The sequence below is a fragment of the Marmota marmota genome, unplaced genomic scaffold, assembly GCF_001458135.2.
Source record: "Marmota marmota marmota unplaced genomic scaffold, marMar, whole genome shotgun sequence".
Taxonomy (NCBI): Eukaryota; Metazoa; Chordata; class Mammalia; order Rodentia; family Sciuridae; genus Marmota; species Marmota marmota.
In genome coordinates this window covers 2185323-2206450 of record NW_025999898.1, presented here as the reverse complement: position 1 = coordinate 2206450, position 21128 = coordinate 2185323, and the positions used below count along the sequence as shown (strand labels likewise).

The following is a 21128-nucleotide window of genomic DNA, read 5'->3' as shown; positions in this document are numbered from 1 at the left end:
GGAACTCTGGTGATGTCACCACTCTGCTATGGCGGGCCCCAGGCTCCTTGCCAGAGTGTCCGAAGGGAGGGGTGGGACTGGTCTGTTTCTGGTTGGTTTCAGCTCCCGTTTTGCTATTTCATGAAGGCTTGGCGAGAGACCTCTTCCTAGAGTCCCTGCACCGCTCCTGCTGCGCTGCGCCTCAGAGGCTATCCGCCCTGACGCGGGGGCCGGTGCAGGCAGCCAACAGTTGCCGAGTCGCCCGGGCAGCGGCTGGCGGGTCTGGACCTCTGCGCTGCCTGTCCCTCCAAAAATCCTACCAATTCCCGGCCGATCTCTCTTTAGTGGAATTTTGCTAGGAGTTTCTCAGCAGGTCGTATCTAAGCGTATCCATGCGTCTCTCTGACCCCGTTGTTGAGGAGGTACTGAAAGCGCTGCCTCCCCTCTCGCCACCATGTTCTCCCAAAAAAAATGTTGTTCAATATTTTAGAGGAAAAACTTTCACCTTTATCCTGCTCTATAAAATGTAAACTGTGGGTTTGTAACCTTTAACGTGGGTTTGTAACCTTTAACCTATGACCTTTATTATGTTGAGGTACATTTCTTCTACACCTAATTTGTTGAGAGCTTTTAACACAAAAAAAAATGTGCTAAATTTATCAAATGACTTTTCTGAATCTATTGAAATATTTATGAGTTTTTTGGTCCTTGATTCTGTTAATCTGATGTTTCACATTTATCAATTTGCATACATTGAACCTTCCTTGAATCTATGGGATGAATTCTACATGTTTATAGTGAATAAACTCGTTAATGCACCATAGAACTCAGTTAGCTAGTTTGTTGAGCGTTTTTCCAACTATGTTCATTAGTTTACTTTTTGTTATTTTCTCATATAATTTTGATATCAGGGTAAATCTGACTTCATGGAATGAGTTTTGAAGAATTTCCTCCTTCTAAACTTTTTGGAATAATTTGAGAAGAATGTTCTTTGAACATTTGTTAAGAGTTTGGCAGTGAAGAATCAGGCCTTGAACTTTAGACTTTTTATTACTGATTCATCTCATTACTCATTATTGTTCTGTTTAGATTTTCTATTGCTTCATGGTTGCATGTATATAGGAATTTATCCATTTCTCCTGGCCTTTAAATTTCTTCCTCAAACTTGGGAAATTTTCTGCCATTATTTCTTTCTTTTTTTTTTTTTTTTTTTTTTTTGGTGGGGATACCAGGGATTGAACTCAGAGCACTCAACCACTGAGCCATTCCTAGTCCTATTTTGTATTTTGTTTAGAGACAGAATCTCACTGAGTTGCTTAGCACCTCGCTTTTGCTGAGTCTGGCTTTGAACTTTGAACTCTTGCTTCAGCTCTGCCATTATTTCTTTACATTTGTTTCTATCTCTTTCTCGCTTCTCCCCTTCTGCTCTTCTCCCCTTCTGCCCTTCTGACCTTCTCCCCTTCTCATCTCTTTAATCTTTTTTTTATTTCCTTTTCATTTAATAATTTCCAATGAGCTATCTTCAAGTCCATTATTCCGCCTTTTGCTAACTCTAGTTTGCCATTGAATCTCTCATATTTTGGCATTAACTTCTATAATTTTATTGTCATTATAGTATTCTATTAGATATACCGATGGCAAACTCGTGCAGGGTGTCTACTTTTTAAAAATGTTTTTATAGTTATATGTAATGTAATTTTTGTATTTTTTTCAGTTCTGTTTTTGTATTATTCTTTGGCTTGGTGATTTCTGTTTGGTAATTAAAAATTCTTTATTTTGATTTGAATTAACATGTTTTAACTCTACATATTAGTGGAGTTCAGTGTGATATTTCAGTGTTTGATGATAAAATCCAACCTCTCTTTATCCACCTGTCTCAACCTTCCCAATTTCTAATAATCACTAGTTTACATCAAGGTTGGCTTTTTAAAATTTCCATATATGAGAGAAAACATACAATACTTGTTTTTAAGTGTCTGGCTTATTTTAGTTAACTTAATATCTTCCAGTTATATCTATTTAGTTTAGTGCTCTTATATATTTCTCTCTCTGTTAAGTTCTCTGTTTATGTATTGCTCTTCTTACCTGAGTGAGCTTTAAAACTGTTCTTTCAAATTTTGTCAGGTAAATTGCATATCTCCATTGCATTAGATTTAGTTCCTTGAGATTAATCTTAGTCTTTTATTTGGAATATATTTTGTAGTTTCTTTATCTTCCTTGGCTCTCTATCTAATTTTGTGAATTAGATAAAGAAACCACCTCTCCAGATCTTGGTAGACTATTCTTGTAAAGGAACTATTTCTCTGCAATCATCCTGGCAAACGATTTCATGTAACTCTTTGTGCTTATTCTACCTGCTGTCTTTATTCTTAGTGACTCACAAGAAATTACAGAGTGTCAAGTCTTGCTATTGCCTTAAAGAAGGTAAGATAGAATTCAGTCTTTGGGGGCACAGCTCAAGAGACTGGGATGTTAGATGTTTGACCCATTTCCTTCTTTCCTTAAAGAAAAGTTGAGGGCCAGAGTTCGTCTCCCACTCATTCTGCCCTACACCAAGGAAAATATGTGCGGCAGATGCCTGTATTCTTGATCAGCCTTCAAACTTGAGAAGGTAATTGTTTAACGTTTGCAAGTTTATTTTATCTTTATCATAAGAATTGAACCCAAGGTCTTGTGTATACTAATCAAGTGGTCTGCCACTTAGCTATGCCTTCAGCCTATTCATGAGCTTAAAAGTCTTGTTTTTATTCACTGTAGTGAAAGAAACTCAGGAGTGCAGATCTCCACCAACTTTGAGTCTAGTGAATTTGGAGCTATTTCTGTGGGCAAATATTGTAAAGGTTACTCTCTTCTCAATGTACCTAGAAACTACTTTGAGGAAGAATCTGAACATCTGGATTTACTGCTGTAGGGAAGAAGTGGCAAAGAGTGCTCACTCTCTCTTATTTAAGCTAGAATGTTTCATGATCTCCTTGAAGGGGGAACCATCTGGTTTGAAGTTATCACTGAACAAATCCTGGAAAGAAGGTGCAATCTCAGAATGGTCCCCTAGCCTCCCTTTAATGAGAATTTTCAGAAGTTTGTATTAAGATAAAGTCAGAGGAGAAGATAGGTATAACCCCTCCATTCTTGCTGGTAAAGATTTCCAACCCTTTTCCCATGAGAGACTCTAGGACTGGAAATGGCACTGAGGCAAACTGGGGAAGAAAGCAGAGAGTGTTTTTATTCTTGTTTAGGCTAGAAATGGTTCATTCTCTATTGATACATAGAATAGATTTTCAGATACTAGCTTGGTAAAGGCCAGAACCATAGGGAGCTATTGGGAAAACACACAGTCAACTCATTCCCAGGGAAAGATGGAATCTGGGCTGATCCCTAGGGCTACAGCAGCTAGAAGAACTCACATGGTTCAAAACATTCTTCTTTCTTTGTGATTGAAAGTCATGGTGCAATACACTGTGCTTGCTATTCTTCAGGCAGGATGACTCTAAAGCTAAGCCCTCTAGTAGTGACTTTAAAGTTCAGCACCATATATGTGGTGTAAGCCCTTTCCTCCCCTTGGGAAGATGCTGGGAATTGACTAAGACTCTGTTCACAGTGGGGTTAGTTGGAATTTTTTCTCTGTTTTGATGTATGTATTTTCTCGGTCATCTGTTATATAGTAATGTTTTGGCAGGGTAGGTGGGATTCTGAATTTGTTTTCAAAAGAAGGGAACTTTCTGTAGATGTTTACTCTGTGTTTCTGGGAGGGGGAATAGTCAGGAGTAATATTCTGACATATTACTGATTTCACTCCTCCATTTGGAGGTATAAAGAGAAGATTTCAGCAATTCACAGAGATTTTGGTATTTAATGATTAATAATTTCCAAGAAAAATTAAAACAGTGTAAAAAATCAAAATATACCACATCTGACTGGAGTTATGAATTACTCTCATATAATCAGAAAAATAGAGGCATTGCATACTGATCTGTCCAAACTTATGATATAGACATACTGGGAGGATAGGAAAACAAGAAATATGACACAAGGAATTGAGAATAGAAAGTTAAACCCTCATCTCTCATCATGGGAAGCCAACAGAAAAATATTAAAACTGGAAAACCTAGAGGGAGCAATATAAGAATCATTTGAATAATGTGGGATCAAGTTACTGAGAAAATTTTGACTAATTGGATCTCAGCAAGGTGTGAGCTCCAAGGCAATGTCTATGCTGACAGATCACAGATCACACACTGAATATAATGATTAAGAATAGGAATAAACACAAAAAAAATCCTTAATTGAAAGAGCTAAAATTCTTTTCCTCTGAGGAGAAAGAAACAAGATATAGAGAAGAGAATCAGGTATATATTTTTATGAAAAGCCTTATGGCATTTGATACTTTAAAAGTGTTTGATACTTTAAAAGATATATGTGTAGGTAAAACTAGAAACTAGATGCTTTTTTACAACATAGAAAACAACAATATATACACACATGCTCACCTGATCTGTGCACCAGAACCACACAGCTAAGATATTCATTCCAAACATTAGTCCTGGCCATGGAATATCCCCAGTGATAGCATCTCGGAAAATGTGAAATGCATCTGCCTGGGGAGTGTAGCACTGGGGGCTGATTGTCAGGTTATCCCCCTCGATCACAGACGGGATGGCATTCATGTACTTCTCTGTAAAGCTGTCGTAGCCTCCAACTTCAGCAAATGCTGAAAAGGCATCAGATAAAATAAAATTGTATGAAATTTCAAGACACCTGATGATTATGATTGCTCCTTTATAGTGGAGGTACTAGAGCACCTCCCTGCAGCTTGGTAAAATCCTCAGGGGCTTCCCGCCATCATGTCTTTCTAGTTTCTCCACTGGCCTCCACCATGGCTGAAGACTGGTTTTCACATAATACATAAAACAAATAATTCTCTTTTTTCTCCTAGTGCTCTTTAAAGTTTTAATTTTGCATCTAGACTTGTGATAAAAAATAAAACTGTTAGCTCAAAGACAGATACTGATGTCTCACCACCACCCAGAGCAGAATCAAACAAGATAATAAGCTAAGAGATTCAGCCTAATGGAATTAGCCATCAGAAACTCCAACTCTTCTGAAAGGAACAGAAATAAATGCCTCTCTTACTCACTCAAAATCTGGCTATTCTGACCTTATGTGCAATCTGATTTTCTGATGCAATATTTTATTCTGTTTATGTTGCAATAAAAAAGTTGGAGATATGAGCAGAAATTGGAGGTAGCAGGTTAGATGTGATGAGGAAGAATGGCCAGACTAAGCCCACTGGAGGCTGGAAAGTCTAGTTAAGTATAAACAAGAATTATAGTTAATCTTAGAAAGATGAATCTCGACCTCTAGGGCCACTTCTACAAGTTAAATGATGCAAAATATACCCAAGTATTATATAATTGTAGAATTGTGGTTGGCATTAATTGTTCACTAATTAGTTGAACATTTACTATGTGACAAACATCATGCTATTGTACAAAATGAAATTTTAAGGCAGCCTAGTGTAAGACACAGGCAATACAAAGAAATTGTTAAAAAGAAATATGAGTCAGGCTCAGAGGCACATGCCTGTAATCCCAGTGACTTGGGAGGCTGACAGGAGGATGTTGAGTTCAAAGCCAGCCTCAGCAATGGTGGGGCACTTAGCAACTCAGTGAGACCCTGTCTCTAAATAAAAACAAAACAGGGCTGGGGATGTGGCTCAGTGGTGGAGTGCCCCTGAATTCAATCCCTGGTACCAAAAGAAAAAAGAAAGAAAGAAAGAAAAAAGAAAAGAAACAGAAAGAAAGAAATATGAAGGGTTAGGATTGTAGCTCAGTGGTATAGCACTTGACTCACAGGCACTGGGTTCAATCCTCAGCACCACATAAAAATAAATAACTATATTGTGTTCATAGACAATTTAAAAAATATTTAGAGGAAAAAGAAAGAAATATGAGACAGGCACAGTGGCACATGCCTGTAATCCCAATGGGCTCAGGAGGCTGAGCGAGGAGGATTGGGGGGGCGGGGGGGGTTCAAAGCCAGCCTCAACAAGAGTGAGGCACTAAGCAACTCAGTGAGACCCTGTCTATAAATAAAATACAAAATAGGGCTGGGGATGTGGCTCAGTGGTCAGTGTCCCTGAGTTCAATCCCCGGTACCAAAAAGAAAGAGAGGGAGAGAAAAATGATTTATAAAAACCACATGGGGTTTCACATGCAATAAAACTAGAAATCATTAACATGAAAAGCTTTCAAAAATTCTACAAATACATGGAAATTAAACAAACTATTCAAACAGCCAATGAATCAAGGAAGAAATCAAAAAGGAATTTTAAAAACATTTCTTGGGCTGGGGGCGTAGCTCAGTGGCAAAGTGCTTGCCTAGTATGCGTGAGGCACTGGGTTCAATCCTCAGCACCAAATTTTAAAAAATTAACAAATAAAATAAAAGGCATTCTGTCCATCTACAACTACAAAAAAAGTTTTAAAAATAACAATAAAGATAAAACATTTCTTGAAGCAAATGAAAATGGAAACCAATATACTAAAAGCTATGGTATATGGCAAAAACTGCACTGAGGGAAATTTATAGCAATCAGTGCCTACAGCAAAAGGCCAGAAAGATCTCATAGAAACAACCTATTCTTTCCTCTCAAAGAAAACAGTAAAAACAAATCCTAAACAGTAAAAACCAAATCCTAAATTAGTAGAAAGAAAGAAATATGAGAGCAGAAATAAATAAAACAATGACTAAAGTGAAAAAAAAATAATAAAAATATCAGTGAAATGAATATTGATTTTTGAAAGGATAACCAAAATTGGCAAACCCATAGCTAGGAAAGAGAGAGAAAGAAGACTCAGATAAATAAAATCAAAGATAAAAGGTAGAAAGCACAACCAAAACCAAAGAAATATAAAGGAGTATTCAAAATTACTATGAAAACTAAATATTAACAAATTTGATAACCTAGAGTAAATGGACAAATTCTGGGACATACACATCTTGATAAGATTGAAACATGAAGAAATAGAAAACCTGAGCAGACCAATAACCAGTATGAATTAGTGATTTAAAAAAATCTTCCACCAAAGATATTATACCCTTACCTCTAACCAGTTTCAGAAATCAACTCAAATGGTCTAAAGATTTAAATATAAGGCCTAAAACTATGGAACTATTAGGAAAAAAAGGGGGAAATATTTTAGGATACTGAAAATGTTTTGGACAAGATCCAAAAATCATAGGAAACAAAAGCAAAAATGAACGTGTGGAATTAAACAAAAAAGAGACTCCACACAACAAAGAGAAAAATCATCGGAGTATTAGAAAATTTACAGATTGTGAGAAAATATTTGCAAACAATACATCTTGCAAGGGGTGGTAGAGTGCTTGTCTTGCATGAACAAGGCCCTGGGTTCAATCCCCAGCACAACAACAGCAAAAAGCCACATCTTGCAAGGGGTTAATATTTAGAATACATAAGGAACTTCAATAATTCGATAGCATATACAAAACAATCAACTAAAATAAATCCAAATCAAAACAAAAAACAAGCAAAAACAATAACAAAAAATAAAACTTGATTAAAGAGGGGGCCACAGACCCAAATAGACAATTCTCAAAAGAAGACATACAAATGGTCAAAGGGTATATTTTAAAAAGCTCAAGAGCAATAAGCATTAGGGAAATGAAAATCAAATCCATAATGGTATATCACTTCCCTCCATTAAGAATAGCTTTGATCAAACAAAATGAAAGATAACATGTACCAATGAGGATGTGAAGAAAAAGGAAAACTTGCACACTGTTGGGTACGAATGTAAATAGCCATTGTGGAAAATGGCAAGGAGGTTTCTCAAAAACTTAAAAATTGAACTACCATATGATCCACCAGTGCCACTACTGTATATACATGTAGAGGAAATGATGTCAGAATGTTGAAGAGATATCTGCACCCCATGTTTATTACAGCACTATTAACTATAGCTAAGAAATGGAAACAATCTAAGTGTCCATCAACTAACAAATAGGCTTTTTTAAAAAATGTCATGGAATACTATTTATCCCATTTATACAAAAAAGGAATAACATCATGTCCTTTGTAGCAACATGGATGAATCTGGAGATCATTACATTAAATGAAATAAATGAGGCACTGAAAGACATATACCACATGATCTTATGCATATGTGGGATGCACAATGTTTAATCAAACAGAAATCTAGAGGAGAATGCTGGTTACCAGAGGCTAGGGAAAGTAAGGCGTGGGGTGATGAGGAAAGGATGATCAATGGGTACTGTTACAATTAAGTAGGAGTAAGAAGATCTGGTGTACACAGTAGGGTCGCTGTAGGAAACAATCATCTATTGTATATTTCAAAAGCTAATATAAATTATTTTTAATATTTCCATAAAAAGAAAAAAATTTTGAGGATATAGATTTGTTTAACATTTTTAGACATTACATAATGTATAAATGTATTGAAGCCTCACATGTTGTACTCCATTAATATATATGATGTTGTTTTTATGTATCAGTTGAAATAAAATTAAAATACATGAATTAAGCTGAGAGATGAGATAGGCTTCTTATTGTAAAAGGAGAAGTAAGATTTAGAGCTCCTGATAACAGGGAGTGCACCACTGGAGCCACAAAGCACAGAACTATGTTCAAAACAGCACAGAAGTTTCTGGCTAACTAATTAGACACTGAACAAGGAAGTGGTACTAGCAGTTGCCTCTTGTAGCATTACTGTACAAAAGAAACGTTACACCTTGGTGAAACTGTTCTACATCTGTGCTGTTCCATCTGGTAGGCATTTTCCAAATACCTAGCACTAGGAATATGGCTTGACAAAATGAGGAACTAAATTTTTATTTTATTTAACTTTAATGTAAATAATCTCAAATATATAGTATTCAAATCGTCAAGTATTATTGCAGACTTTATTTTCTTTGCATTTATATCAGTGTGTCATCCTTGGAGAAAAAGGAGATAGTAAAATACTATGTCGTTCAAGAATCCCTCTCTGTTCCCAACAACCTCGTCAAGTTAAAGAGTGAGTTTGGGCCAGAATATCCAGATAAATATTACCTCAAAGGACTGATTTTCTCTCATGTGGACTGGGAATAATGACAAGTTAGCATTATCTGTAGAAAACTGCTTTGTTCCATGCACACCAAGTTCCTTGAGATGCTGCTCATACAGTTGGACAAAGCAAGCTAAGCTAGTGATGTCAAAGCTTATGTAGCCTAACTTATTAAAAACCCTCTCCCTATAGAAACTGGTGCGAAATTGAGGACAATGTGAAGAGGCAAAGTGCTACTTATCTAGCTGTATGTCACTGGACAAGACATTATGAGGGATGAAGATGCTATTTTCCAGAGTAAGTGTAAGAAGGGATGGAAGCAAAATACCAGGAGGGATGGAGGTGCTATGGTTTTACCTATTGCCCTTGGACCTTCCCTGTAAGCATTTTTCAAGAAACCTGAAGTCTCTCATGCCATCTACAGGTACTTTCTTTGATCTCTTAACAAAATATTACACTGTCCTTGCATAGCTAGGTATGAACAGTACAATCAGTTTTGAATCATGTATTTTCAGGCTCTGTGACGAAGTACATGCATATTGGCATTTTTCAGCATGTAGTGCAGCTTGACCAGTTGGAACATGGTGGCTTCAAGAACGGGAGTAAAAGAATAAGAATTCTTATTATTTTACTATGTGCAGAGATAAATAAATATAATAAAAACCCAAAATAATCAAGCTTAAATTAGATTCATGAATATCGTTAGTTTTCACTATTTTAGAGAATAAAGTGAAAGTAATCAAGGAAAACTCCAACCTTGGTTTACATCTTCCAATAATATAGTAGGTAGTGCATTTTAATAGATTTATTCTAAAATATCTGTAATGAGGATTAGATTCAGTTTGGTAAATTTTTCCTACTACTTAATCTTTCATTTTATGAAAATTTTATGTAACTCAAAGGTTTATATGCTTTGAATGAAATGCACCAGTATTTGTCAAATTCTGGAAATCTAATAGTATGGATTTTGTCCATTCTGCCCACAAAGAAATTAAGGTTAAATAATATAAGTTAGGCAATAATTTTATAAAGGAAATAAAGTTCTTGTCTCCATTTCCTCATGCTGAAATAGGGCAGCAAGAATGAATTCAGGCATCTATTTCCATGGTGGGAATAACATAAATGATGGGGAAATGTAACCCAATAGAACTGGGAGGCAGTAGTAAAGATCAGACCAACAGAAATAAGTCCTATACCAAATCTACAGAGTCTAAGGCTGTGAATGCTGTGATCACTTACCAAACCCCATGAGAATAAAAGATCCAACCAACATGATGATAGCCTGGAGGGTGTCTGTGTAAATCACTGAGGCCAAGCCCCCTGTGAAGAGAAAGAAGAGGCCCAGGTCATTTTGTCCATGTCTACTCATCTACTTGCCTTTACTGCTGGGTTCTCAACTATTCAAACCATGGAAATGACTCACAGAAAACATATCCAAAGCTCTTGGCTGAGCCACAAGCTTGTCTTGACATCATTATCTCCTTAGTGTGAGAATCTTCCACTTATATCCTAGCTCCCTTGTCCTGATTTAAAGTTTCTATGAATCAGAATGAAGTTCCATCTTCATGTGGATGTTTAAATTTTAAGTAGGGAAAAATTTTTATTATCTCAAAAGTTTCCCTGAACAATTTTGAATGCCTCTCATTTGACAAAATATATGTGCTCTCAAAAAATCTATCTAAACTGTTTTTGCTCTTGTTTTATGACATATCATTGTTCTGTTAGTTGAATACCTGAAACACTCATTGACTTGTATTTTGCATCAATATTAAACAACAACAACAAAACCCATTTTTTTTTTTAGAATAAGGGTTTTTGGTCCCTTTAGTGTTATACATGACAATAGACTTCATTGTGACATAATTATAAAAATAGAATGTCAGGAGGGACCAATGATTCTCTGGAAAACAGGAGAGTAAGGCCCTTATCTCTTATATAATCTGAACATACACTCAATCTATAAAAAGGGCCAACACCCCAGCAGTGAAGCTGAGATCAACATCAAATCGGAAATATTTAAAGTGGATACAAAACTATTTCCACAATGCAGACAATTAAGTGTGTAGTGGGCAATGGTGCTGTTGGCAAAACATTCCTCCTTATATCCTACACAACAAACCAATTTCCATTGGAATATGTACCAACTGTTTTTGATATCTGTGCAGTCACAGTTATTATTGGTTTGCAGTCATGGACTCTGGAACATATTGATACTTCAGGACAAGAGGATTATGAGAGATTATAACTGCTGAGTTATCCACAAACAGATGTATTTCTGTTTTTCAGTGGTCTCTCCATCTTCATTCAAAATGTGGGGGAAAAAAGTGTGTGCCTAAAATAACTCACCATTGTCCAATGACTCCTGTCTTCTTGTTGGGACCCAAATTTATCTCAGAGATTAATCCTCTACTATTGAGAAACTTGCAAAAAAAACAAACAGAAGTGTATCACTCCAGAGACTACTGAAAAGCTGTCCCATGATCTGAAGGATGTGGAGTGTTCTGCACTCACACAGAAAGACCTAAAGAATGTGTTTGATGTAGCAATATTGGCTGCCCTGAAGCCTCTAAAACCAAAGAAGAGCTGCAAGTATGTGCTGTTATGACCACCTCTCCAGACCCCTTTCTGCAAAGATGGTGTTGTCATCATACTAAGTAATATTTAAATCAAACTAAAAATTAAAATTTATTTCTGCCATGATGACAAATGCCCTGCATCTATGCACATGCACTCATGTGAGACAAGGCCCATAGGTATGGCCCCTGCTTTCTCTCCCAATACTAGTTAATTCTGAGTAAATATGCATTGTCATAAAAATGATTAGCACTAATTTTTGTTTTGTTACTTTAAAAAAAAAGTTTTTTCTGTTGTTATTTTAAAGCAAGGCATGCTGTGATGACTATGTAACAGATTAATTTGTTGAAGTCATTCCCTGAATTTAACCTGTACAGTAACCTAAAACATTTTAGTGGCTTTTTGTTCTTATTCTTGTTTAATGAAAATCATGGAGAGAGTCTTGTGGACACTCTTTAATAAGGTTAATTGGGATTTTTTTTCAGCTTATTTAGGTTGCAATTTTCAGTTTTTAAAAATGTTTAGGTAATTTTTTCCACCTTCCCCAAATCCTAAATCTTGTAGATTCATTAGTATAAAAACTAAGGTTTTCTCATGTCTCAATTTTTTGAATATGCATTCTTTTCAAATGTATTAAACAAACAAAAAAACCCTCAAAATGGCTCTAAAACTGTGGGAGGGTTTTCCTAATGAAATATAATTGTGCAAAATTGTAGAACTCATTGTGGTTTGTTTATAAATAATTTGGCCAATTTCATTGCTTAGTGTCTATTCTCCCTTTTTTCCCTATCATTTTCCCTTTCTGATTCCTATTCTTTCTGGTCCATTATGCTTTTGATATGAGGTGTCCCCCAAAAGCTTCATTTCTGTAGGAGTATTCAAAAGTGAAATGATTAGATTGTGAGTGCTATAATCTAATCAGTTCTTCCTAGTTTGAATGGACTGGGAAGTAAATGTAGTCCAGTGGGTCACTGGAGGAATGCCCTGAAAGTGTGCATCTTCCTTGTGGTCCTTACCCCTCTGTTTCCTTATTGACATGAAGAGAGTAGCTTCTCTCTGTCATACCCTTCCTGCAAGATATTCTGCCTTACCTTGCCAAGAGCAATGCAGTCAACCACCTATAGACTGAGATTTTTTTTATTTTATGAGCCAAAATTAACTTTTCCTCCTCTAAAATGTTCTTTTTTTTTTTTTTTTTTTTTTTGTACCCGGGATTGAACTCAGAGGTACTCAACCACCAAGCCATATCCCCAGCCCTATTTTGTATTTTATTTAGAGACAGGTGTCACTGAGTTGCTTAGTGCCTCGCAGTTGCTGAGGCTGGCTTTGAACTAGCGATTCTCCTGTCTCAGCCTCCCAAACCTCCCACACCATGCTCGGCCTAAGTTGTTCTTGTTGGGTATGTTGATCACAGTGAAGCAAAGCCGCCTAAAAGAGAAATTGGTACCGAAAAGTATGGTCATTTCTGTGACTAACCTGACCATGTGGTTCAGAAGATTTTGGGAATCATTTGAAGGATGAATTTGGACAAGTTTGGAAATGCAGGCTAGAAAAGCCTTAGAATGTTATGAGCAGAGCTTAATGAGTGATTCTGGTGGGAGCTCAGAAGAATATTCTGCTGATATGAATGCAGACTGAGCCCATGAAGTTTCAGAGGGAAATGAGAACTCTAATGGGAATTAGACTAGAGGCCACTCATGTTACCTTCCAGCAAAGACCTTGTTCACATTTTGCTCATGTCCTCACTTTTGTGAGGCTGAATATAAAAACAATGCACTAATTAAGGTAGCAGAGGACATTACAAGGTACTATAGTAATGAGTCGGTGGCACAGATGTTGTTGGCAGCTTTATCCCTGTTTACTGGGGGAATCAGGAGCAGAAAGTAGCTAAAAGATTTAAAAACTAGCCAAAAACCCTTGAAGTTTAACCAGAAAAGTACTTGTAAAATTGGGGCCAAGGAAGGTGTGCATGTTGAAGAGACTGTAGCCCCTAAAGTGATGCTAATTACTTTGCAGAAACAATGGAAAATGCTTCGAGGCATTTCAGAAATTTCAAGACCACACCACAGCAGACTTGAGGGTACAGAAGGGAAAATTCCTTCAAAAAGAGATCATGTGGGTAGCCTGATTGCACAGAGTGGCCTAGGATATTTTTGCACCATGCTGAGCCATGCAGTCACTCAGAGGTACTTCAGCCATGGTTCTAGGAGGCTGCAGTATCACATGAGCTGGCAGAGGAAATAAGCATCATCCACATGGTGCTGTTCTGCAGGAATGCAGATTGCTACAGTTAAGGGGTCATGGAGGATTCCACTGAAAATTCAAAGACAGACCTGGGAGACCAGGCAAAATATAGCAGAGTCAGAGTTCCTGCAGGCTGCCCTTGAGAGGGTGATGCATTAATCTGTGAAAGTGAGGCCAAAGCTGGAACGGAGACCCCAGGAATTAAGAGATGCAAGTTATATGGACAGTCTGCTGAGAAAAACTGTTAGCTCAAGAAGAAACTAGACTAAAAGAGAGGTTTTGTGCACTTGTTTCACCATCAAAGTGAAAGGGGAAGGGCTGCCTATGCCCTTTGGAGAAAACATCTTGCAACCATATGTCCTAGATGCTATACATGGAGTTATGGGACCTGATGTATGTGGAGTGATAGGATTAGTTTTCCTAGCTGGGTTTTAGTCTTGCTTTGGCCCCATCTCTTTTTATTATGCTTCTATTTCTCCCTTTGGAATGGGAATGTTCACTCTGTGCAACTATATATTGGATATGTAGCTTGCTTTTGGTTTTTATAGGAGCTCACAGGCAAGAGTTTGATTTGAATCTCAGAGATTTGGACTTGGTCTTTGGGATATGCTGGAACTATTAAGACTATGTAATTTTTGGAGATGGACTAAATGCATTTTGCATGGTGAGATAGACATGAACTTTTGGGGGGCAGGGGCAGAATGTTATGGTCTTGGTAGGAAGCATCCCCAAAAAGCTCCTGTTGTTCTGTGGAAATATTCACAGGTGAAAATGATTGGTTTGTGAAATCTGAAACCTAATCAAGTCCTTCCTAGTTTGAATAGACTGAGTGGTAACTTTAAGCAGATAGGATGTGGCTAGAGGAGATGGGTCACTGGGGGAATGCCCTGGAAAGGTATATCTCTCTTGTGGCACCTTAACTCTCTCCTTTGCCATGAGGTGAGCAGCTTTCCTCCACCACACCCTTCCCCACTGTTGTTCTGCCTCACCGTGGGCACAGAGCAATGGAGTTGGCTGTCTATACTGAGATCCCTGAAACCATGAGCCAAAATAAACTTTTCTTCCTCTAAGTTGTTCTTGTTGAGTATTTAGTCACCTGATACAAAGCTAACTAAAATGTGGTCTTCTTTCTATTTCCATGAAAATTCTCTTTTTGCCCTTTTTTCTCTCTAGCTTCCACATATGACAGAAAATATAAAAAATGTCTTTTTTTGGCAAGGGTAGGGTGCAAGGATTGACCTCAGGGGCCCTTGACCACTGAGACACATACCCACCCCTATTTTGTATTTTATTTAGAGACAGTGTCTCACTGAGTTGCTTAGTGCCTCATTTTTGCTGAGGCTGGATTTGAACTCGCTATCCTCCTGCCTCAGCCTCCCAAGCCACTGGTATTACAGGCCTGTGCACCATGCCTGGCTCAGAAATGTCTTTTATTGTTCAAGTTATCAGCTATTCTTTAAATTTTGTCCAACTCAAGTGGTATAGTTTAATTTTCATAAATTTGTATGCATGAGACACTAAACCAAAAAACCTGATTGAGAGCCTGCTTGAACTATTGCTGCACACCTTTTCTCCACAACCAACTTACTGCTCCAGATCTACTTTCCTAACCAATGATTGTATTCATTTAAACCTCATCTTGTATTTTTAATCTATGAGCTTCTTTTTCATCTCAACCTTCCATGTGTATGATATGCTGAATTCTAAATGATAATCTGGATACCAAACATAAAATGTCACTTTTCTTAATCAAAGTACTCATATATAATACTGAGGATTCTTTTTTCTTTACTACTTTTACTATTCATGTTTCTGATCTTGTGCCTGACTCTCATAAAGGAAATGAAATGGTATCCTTCCCTTGACAATGACAAGGCTAACACTGGGTTACTAATTGCAGGGATAGGTTAAGCAGAAGGTAACATACTGTGTAAAACACTAGCAGACTCACCAGTTATTGTGTAAACAGCAGTGACAGCCAAGAGGATAAAGATTGCCAGGTAAATATCCAATCCCAAGGCCAGCTGAATGAATATGGCTCCAGAAAATATACTTGTCTAAAAAGGGAACAGAACAGTTGGGATGGGAAAGAAACATGCATTTCACTTCTATGGGTTCTTTGCTCCAATGTCCATTCTCCCTCCCTTCTTTTCCTAGTAAACTCCTAATCATTCTTTAAGGCTCCCATTTAGATGTCTCTATAACAATATCTTCCATAAAGCTTCAAACAGAAACTTTATCTCTCTCTTCTATATTCTCATAGCACTTAATTCATTGCCTAATTAAGGTACTTATTAAATTATGGGACATGTCCTGAGAACATTTTCTTTACCATGATGCTTAAAGATACTGGTACTGAGTATTTGTTTATAAGAATACTCTTGATGTGATAGAGTAGATAGATAGATATAGATTTATTTCACATGATATTCTTGTTTGATTTTTATTTATATATGTGTTTTTATTTTGTAAAATCACATACAATATTGGGTTTGTTTCAGGAGATTAATGTGGAAATTTGTTCTCTATTTTGCAAAAGTTTAAGATATAAGGAATTACAGGTTGGGTCTTTTCCAAGAGATGAATGGGGTAATTTTTCCTTCTGTTCTGGAGAACCTTAAGTTTTCTAGGATTTATTTCTTCCCCCAAGCCCAAAAGAATTTACTCCTATCATCTTTTGTTTTCCAAACTTTATGTAAAGGAGATATCTTTATTACATTTATTGTGCATCTAAGGATTTATCTAAGTTCTGGGGATTTATCTAAGGTCACACAGGTAGCTTGTGACATGCATAGAATTTGAACACATGCAGCATTACTTCAATTTTTACATTGCTTAACATAGTGTTAGCAGCTGTCATAGGATTTTACTAAATTAAATATAATAGTAATATTCAGAAATTCAAAGAAATCGTTATGATCATATGGGAATAATGGCCACATGGTTTTGAATCTCTAAAGGAGACAGAGTAATTATTTAGTCAAATCAACAAAATTAAGCATTTCCACAAAGTCTAAAATGCAATACAAGGGAACAGATAAATGTTATCCACAATATTTAAATGGTAGCAAAATTGGAAAGTAGAGATACAAAAATGTATTTGAAGAACCTTAGAATTAGACATTCTCACCTAGCAAATAGTTATTCACTGAGAATCATAGTAGGACAATTTTAGAACTTTAGCTTATAGTGAAAATAATTTTGCTCTAATGACTAGTGGGTGAGTATAAATATTCCTTGATAGGTTCTGAAGGGACCAGAATAGTCCAAATCATACAAAATCTCAAAAATAACTGCCCAAATTCTCTTTAAAAACAGGCCTTGAGGGGCTGGGGTTGTGGCTCAGTGGTAGAGTACTCATCTGACATGCATGATGCACAAGGCACTGGGTTCAATCCTCAGCACCACATAAAAATAAAATAAAGATATTGTGTCCACCTAAAACTAAAAAATAAAATTTTAAAAAAAATAGAGCCTTGATGTTCTGCCCCAGGACTAACCCTCCCACCATAGCAACCCCCACCATCCTGAGGGTGGAGCTAGCATCAAATTCCAGACAAACCCACCTAACTGCTGAGAAGGGAAGCTGAGAAATAATTGGTCAAAATTTTGAGATTCTTTTTTCTCTCATATTTCTACTATTTTTGAAACCAAGTATTTTTCATCCATCAGTTTATTGAGACTGGGATGTCTGAAGAGTATGTTACAGTTTTGTTGTGTTCTTTTATTTTTACTTTTTTTAATTTTTACTTTATATATATTTTTCCTCTCACTTATCTCTTTCCATATTTTTCCTCTCACTTATCTCTTTCCCTGGATTCTCTTTCTCTCTTTTCTCCTGCTAACAGTTAACCTCTATTAATTCCTCTGTTACTCTCCCTATAAATTTTTACTTCTATCTTTTTTCCTCCTTCCTCATAACCTCACATCTTACACCACTTCTGTTCATTCTTTGTCTATGATTTGAAATTGTAAACCCTTTGAAAACTTACTGTTTATATTGTAGGCGATAGCTGAACATATTTATTGCCACAAGACTGTAGATATCTTAATAGGAGCTATGTGGTTTAAGTCTATATATGTTTGCATTGGGTACTGTTAATATTGGTATCCCCCTTAAAGGCAAGGTTCAGGAAACCTTCAGGAATATTATAAATCTACATGGTAGAAAATGTACTGCCTAAGATCTGCACTGCTAGATGGGAAGACAAGTGGACAACATAAAAGAGAGAGAGAGAGAGAGAGAGAGAGAGAGAGAGAACAAAGCACCCCCAAACAAACCAGATGCTCCAATAATAGAATCCATTGACAACAAAATAGAAGAATGTCAGAGAAGAAGTTTAGAATGTGCATAAACTGATCCATGACATAAAGGACAATGTAAGGAGTGAAATCAGACATAAATTTCAGGAGGTGAAAGATCATTTTAATACAGAGATAGAAATTCTGAACAGAAATCCTCAAACTGAAAGAATCAATAAATCAAGTTAAAAATTCAATGGAAAGCATCACCAATAGACTAGATCATTTGGAAGACAGAACCTCAGGAAATGAAGACAAAGTACATAACCTTGAAAATAAAGTTGACCACACAGAGAAGGTGGTAAGAAACCAAGAAGAGAACTTCCAAGAATTGTGGGATAACATGAAAAGACTAAATTTAAGATTTATCAAGATAGATGAAGGTGTGGAGACACAGGCCAAAACAATGCACAATCTTCTCAATAAAATAATATCAGAAATTTTTTCAAACCTAAAGAATAAAATAGAAAATCAAAAACAAAGGCTTATAGGACCATAAATGTACAAAATTACAACAGGCCAACATTATAATGAAAATGCCTAACATACAGAATAGAGATAGAATTTTAAAGGCTGAGAGAGAAAAATATCAGATTACCTATAGGGGGAAACCAATTTGGATCTCAGCTGATTTCTCAACCCAGACCCTAAAAGCTAGGAGGTCCTGGAATAATATATATCAAGCTCTGAAAGAAAATGGATGCTAATCAAAAGTTCTACATTCAGCAAAATTAAGCTTCAGATTTGAAGATGAAATAAAAACCTTCCACCAAAAAAAGTTAAAATAATTCACTAGAAAGCCTGCACTATAGAACATTCTCAACAAAACATTTTATGAAGATGAAATGAAATTTAAAAGTGAAAACCAACAAAGGGAGGAACTACACTAAAGGAATAGTCAATCAAAAAGAAACTAATTCAAATAAAAACCAGAAATAAACCAAATGACCAGGAATACAAATCATATCTCAATAATAACTTTGAAAATTAATGGCCTAAAGTTATCAATCAAAAGACATAGATGGTAAGATTTGATTTTTTTTAAAAAAAAAAAAAAGATCCTAAAATGTGCTATCTCCAAGAGACTCACCTCATAGGCAAAAACAGCCACAGACTGAAGGTGAAAGGATGGGAATAAACATATCACTCATATGGATCACATGAACTAGCAGGGGGTTCTATCCTTGTATCAGATAGAGTGGACTTCAAGATAAAGTTAATCAGAATGGACAAAAAGGACATTTCAAACTGTGTAAGAGAAAGATATATCAAAAAGACATGACAATCTTAAATATTTATGTCCCAAACAATGGGGCATCTATGTACATCAAACAAACCCTTCTAAATTTCAAGAATCAAATAGATCACAATACAATAATACTGGGTGACTTTAACATACCTCTCTCACCACTGGATAGATCTTCCAAACAAAAACTAAATGAAGAAGCTATAGAACTAAATAATACAATCAATAATTTAGACAACAGACACATATGGAACATTTCATTTGTCAATGAGTAAATATACTTTTTTCTCAGCAGCACACAAATCCTTCTCTAAAATGGACCATATCTTAAGCCACAAAGAAATTCTTAGCAAATACAAAAAAAATAGATATACTACCCTGCATTCTATCAGAACATAATGGAATTAAATTATAAATCAGTGATAAAATAAAAAATAGAAGCTACTCTACTACCTAGAGACTAAATAATACACTAATGAATGATGAAGGTATAGCAGAAGAAATCAGAGATGAAATTAAAAAATACTTAGAGGTAAATGAAAATAGTGATACAACATATCAAAATTTCTGAAACAGTATGAAGGCAGTGCTAAGAAGAAAGTTCATTGCATTGAGCTCATTCATTAAAAGAACAGAAAGTTGGGCTGGGGCTATAGCTCAGTGGTAGGGCACCTGCCTCACACATGTGGGGCATTGGGCTCAATACTCAGCACTACACAAAAATAAATTTAAAAAGATATTGTGTTCATCTACAACTAAAAAATTTTTTTAAAGGATAGGAAGTCAATGAATAAATGACCTAACATTACATCTCAAGGCCCTGGAAAAGAACAAATAAACATCAAAAGCAGTAAAAGATAGGAAATAATTAAAACCAGAGCTAAAGTCAATGAAATTAAAACAAAGGAAACAATTCAAAAATTTGACAAACCAAAAAGTTGGTTCTTTGAAAAAACAAAAAAATTGATACACCCTTAGTCATGCTAATGAAGTCAAAGAGAGAAAAAACTCAAATTACTAAAGTTCATGATGAAAAAAGGAAATATCACAACAAACACTACTGAAATAGAGAAGATAATTAGAACCTATTTTGAAAATTTATACTCCAATAAAATAGAAAATCTTGAAGACATCAAAAAATTTCTAAAGACATATGACCTGCCTAAAATGAATCAGGAGAACATACACAATTTAAACAGATCAATTTCAAACAATGAACATGAAGACACCATTAAAAGCCTACCAATCAAGAAAAGACCAGGACCAGATAGATTCTTGAGTTATACAAGACCTTCAATGAAGAATTAATACCAGGTGTGACACTACATCATGTACAACCATAGAAATGTAAAGTTGTCCTGCAATTGTATACAATGAATCAAAATGCATTCTGCTATCATATATACCCAGTTAAAATAAATTAATTAATTTTAAAAAAGAATTAACACCAGTACTCCACAGATCAGTCCATGAAATAGAAAAGAAGGGAATCCTTCCAAACTTATTCTGTGAAGCCAGTCTCAATCTGATACCAAAACCAGACCAAGTCAAATCAAGGAAAGAAAATTTTATAACAATATCCCTGATGATAGATGAAAAAATTTTCATAAAATTCTGGCAAATTGCATACAAAAACATATTTAAAAGATAATGTGGGCTGGGGTTGTGGCTCAGTGGTAGAGTGTTCACCTAGCACA

General features: G+C 35.9%; 1 protein-coding gene and 1 pseudogene across 2 annotated transcripts in view; one reads left to right on the top strand and one right to left on the bottom strand.

Annotated features, from left to right (window-relative positions):
• Window positions 1-21128, bottom strand: part of LOC107158454 (solute carrier family 5 member 4-like) — a 54444-nt gene that overhangs the window by 16270 nt on the left and 17046 nt on the right. For both annotated transcript variants that reach the window (XM_015504880.2, XM_015504879.2), the window contains exons 6-8: window positions 15835-15940; window positions 10305-10385; window positions 4467-4687 (exon numbers count right to left, since the gene is read on the bottom strand). In XM_015504880.2, the coding sequence (XP_015360366.1) occupies window positions 4467-4687; window positions 10305-10385; window positions 15835-15940 (408 nt within the window). The remainder of the gene's footprint in view (window positions 1-4466; window positions 4688-10304; window positions 10386-15834; window positions 15941-21128) is intronic.
• LOC107158456 lies at window positions 11110-11670 on the top strand (annotated as a pseudogene).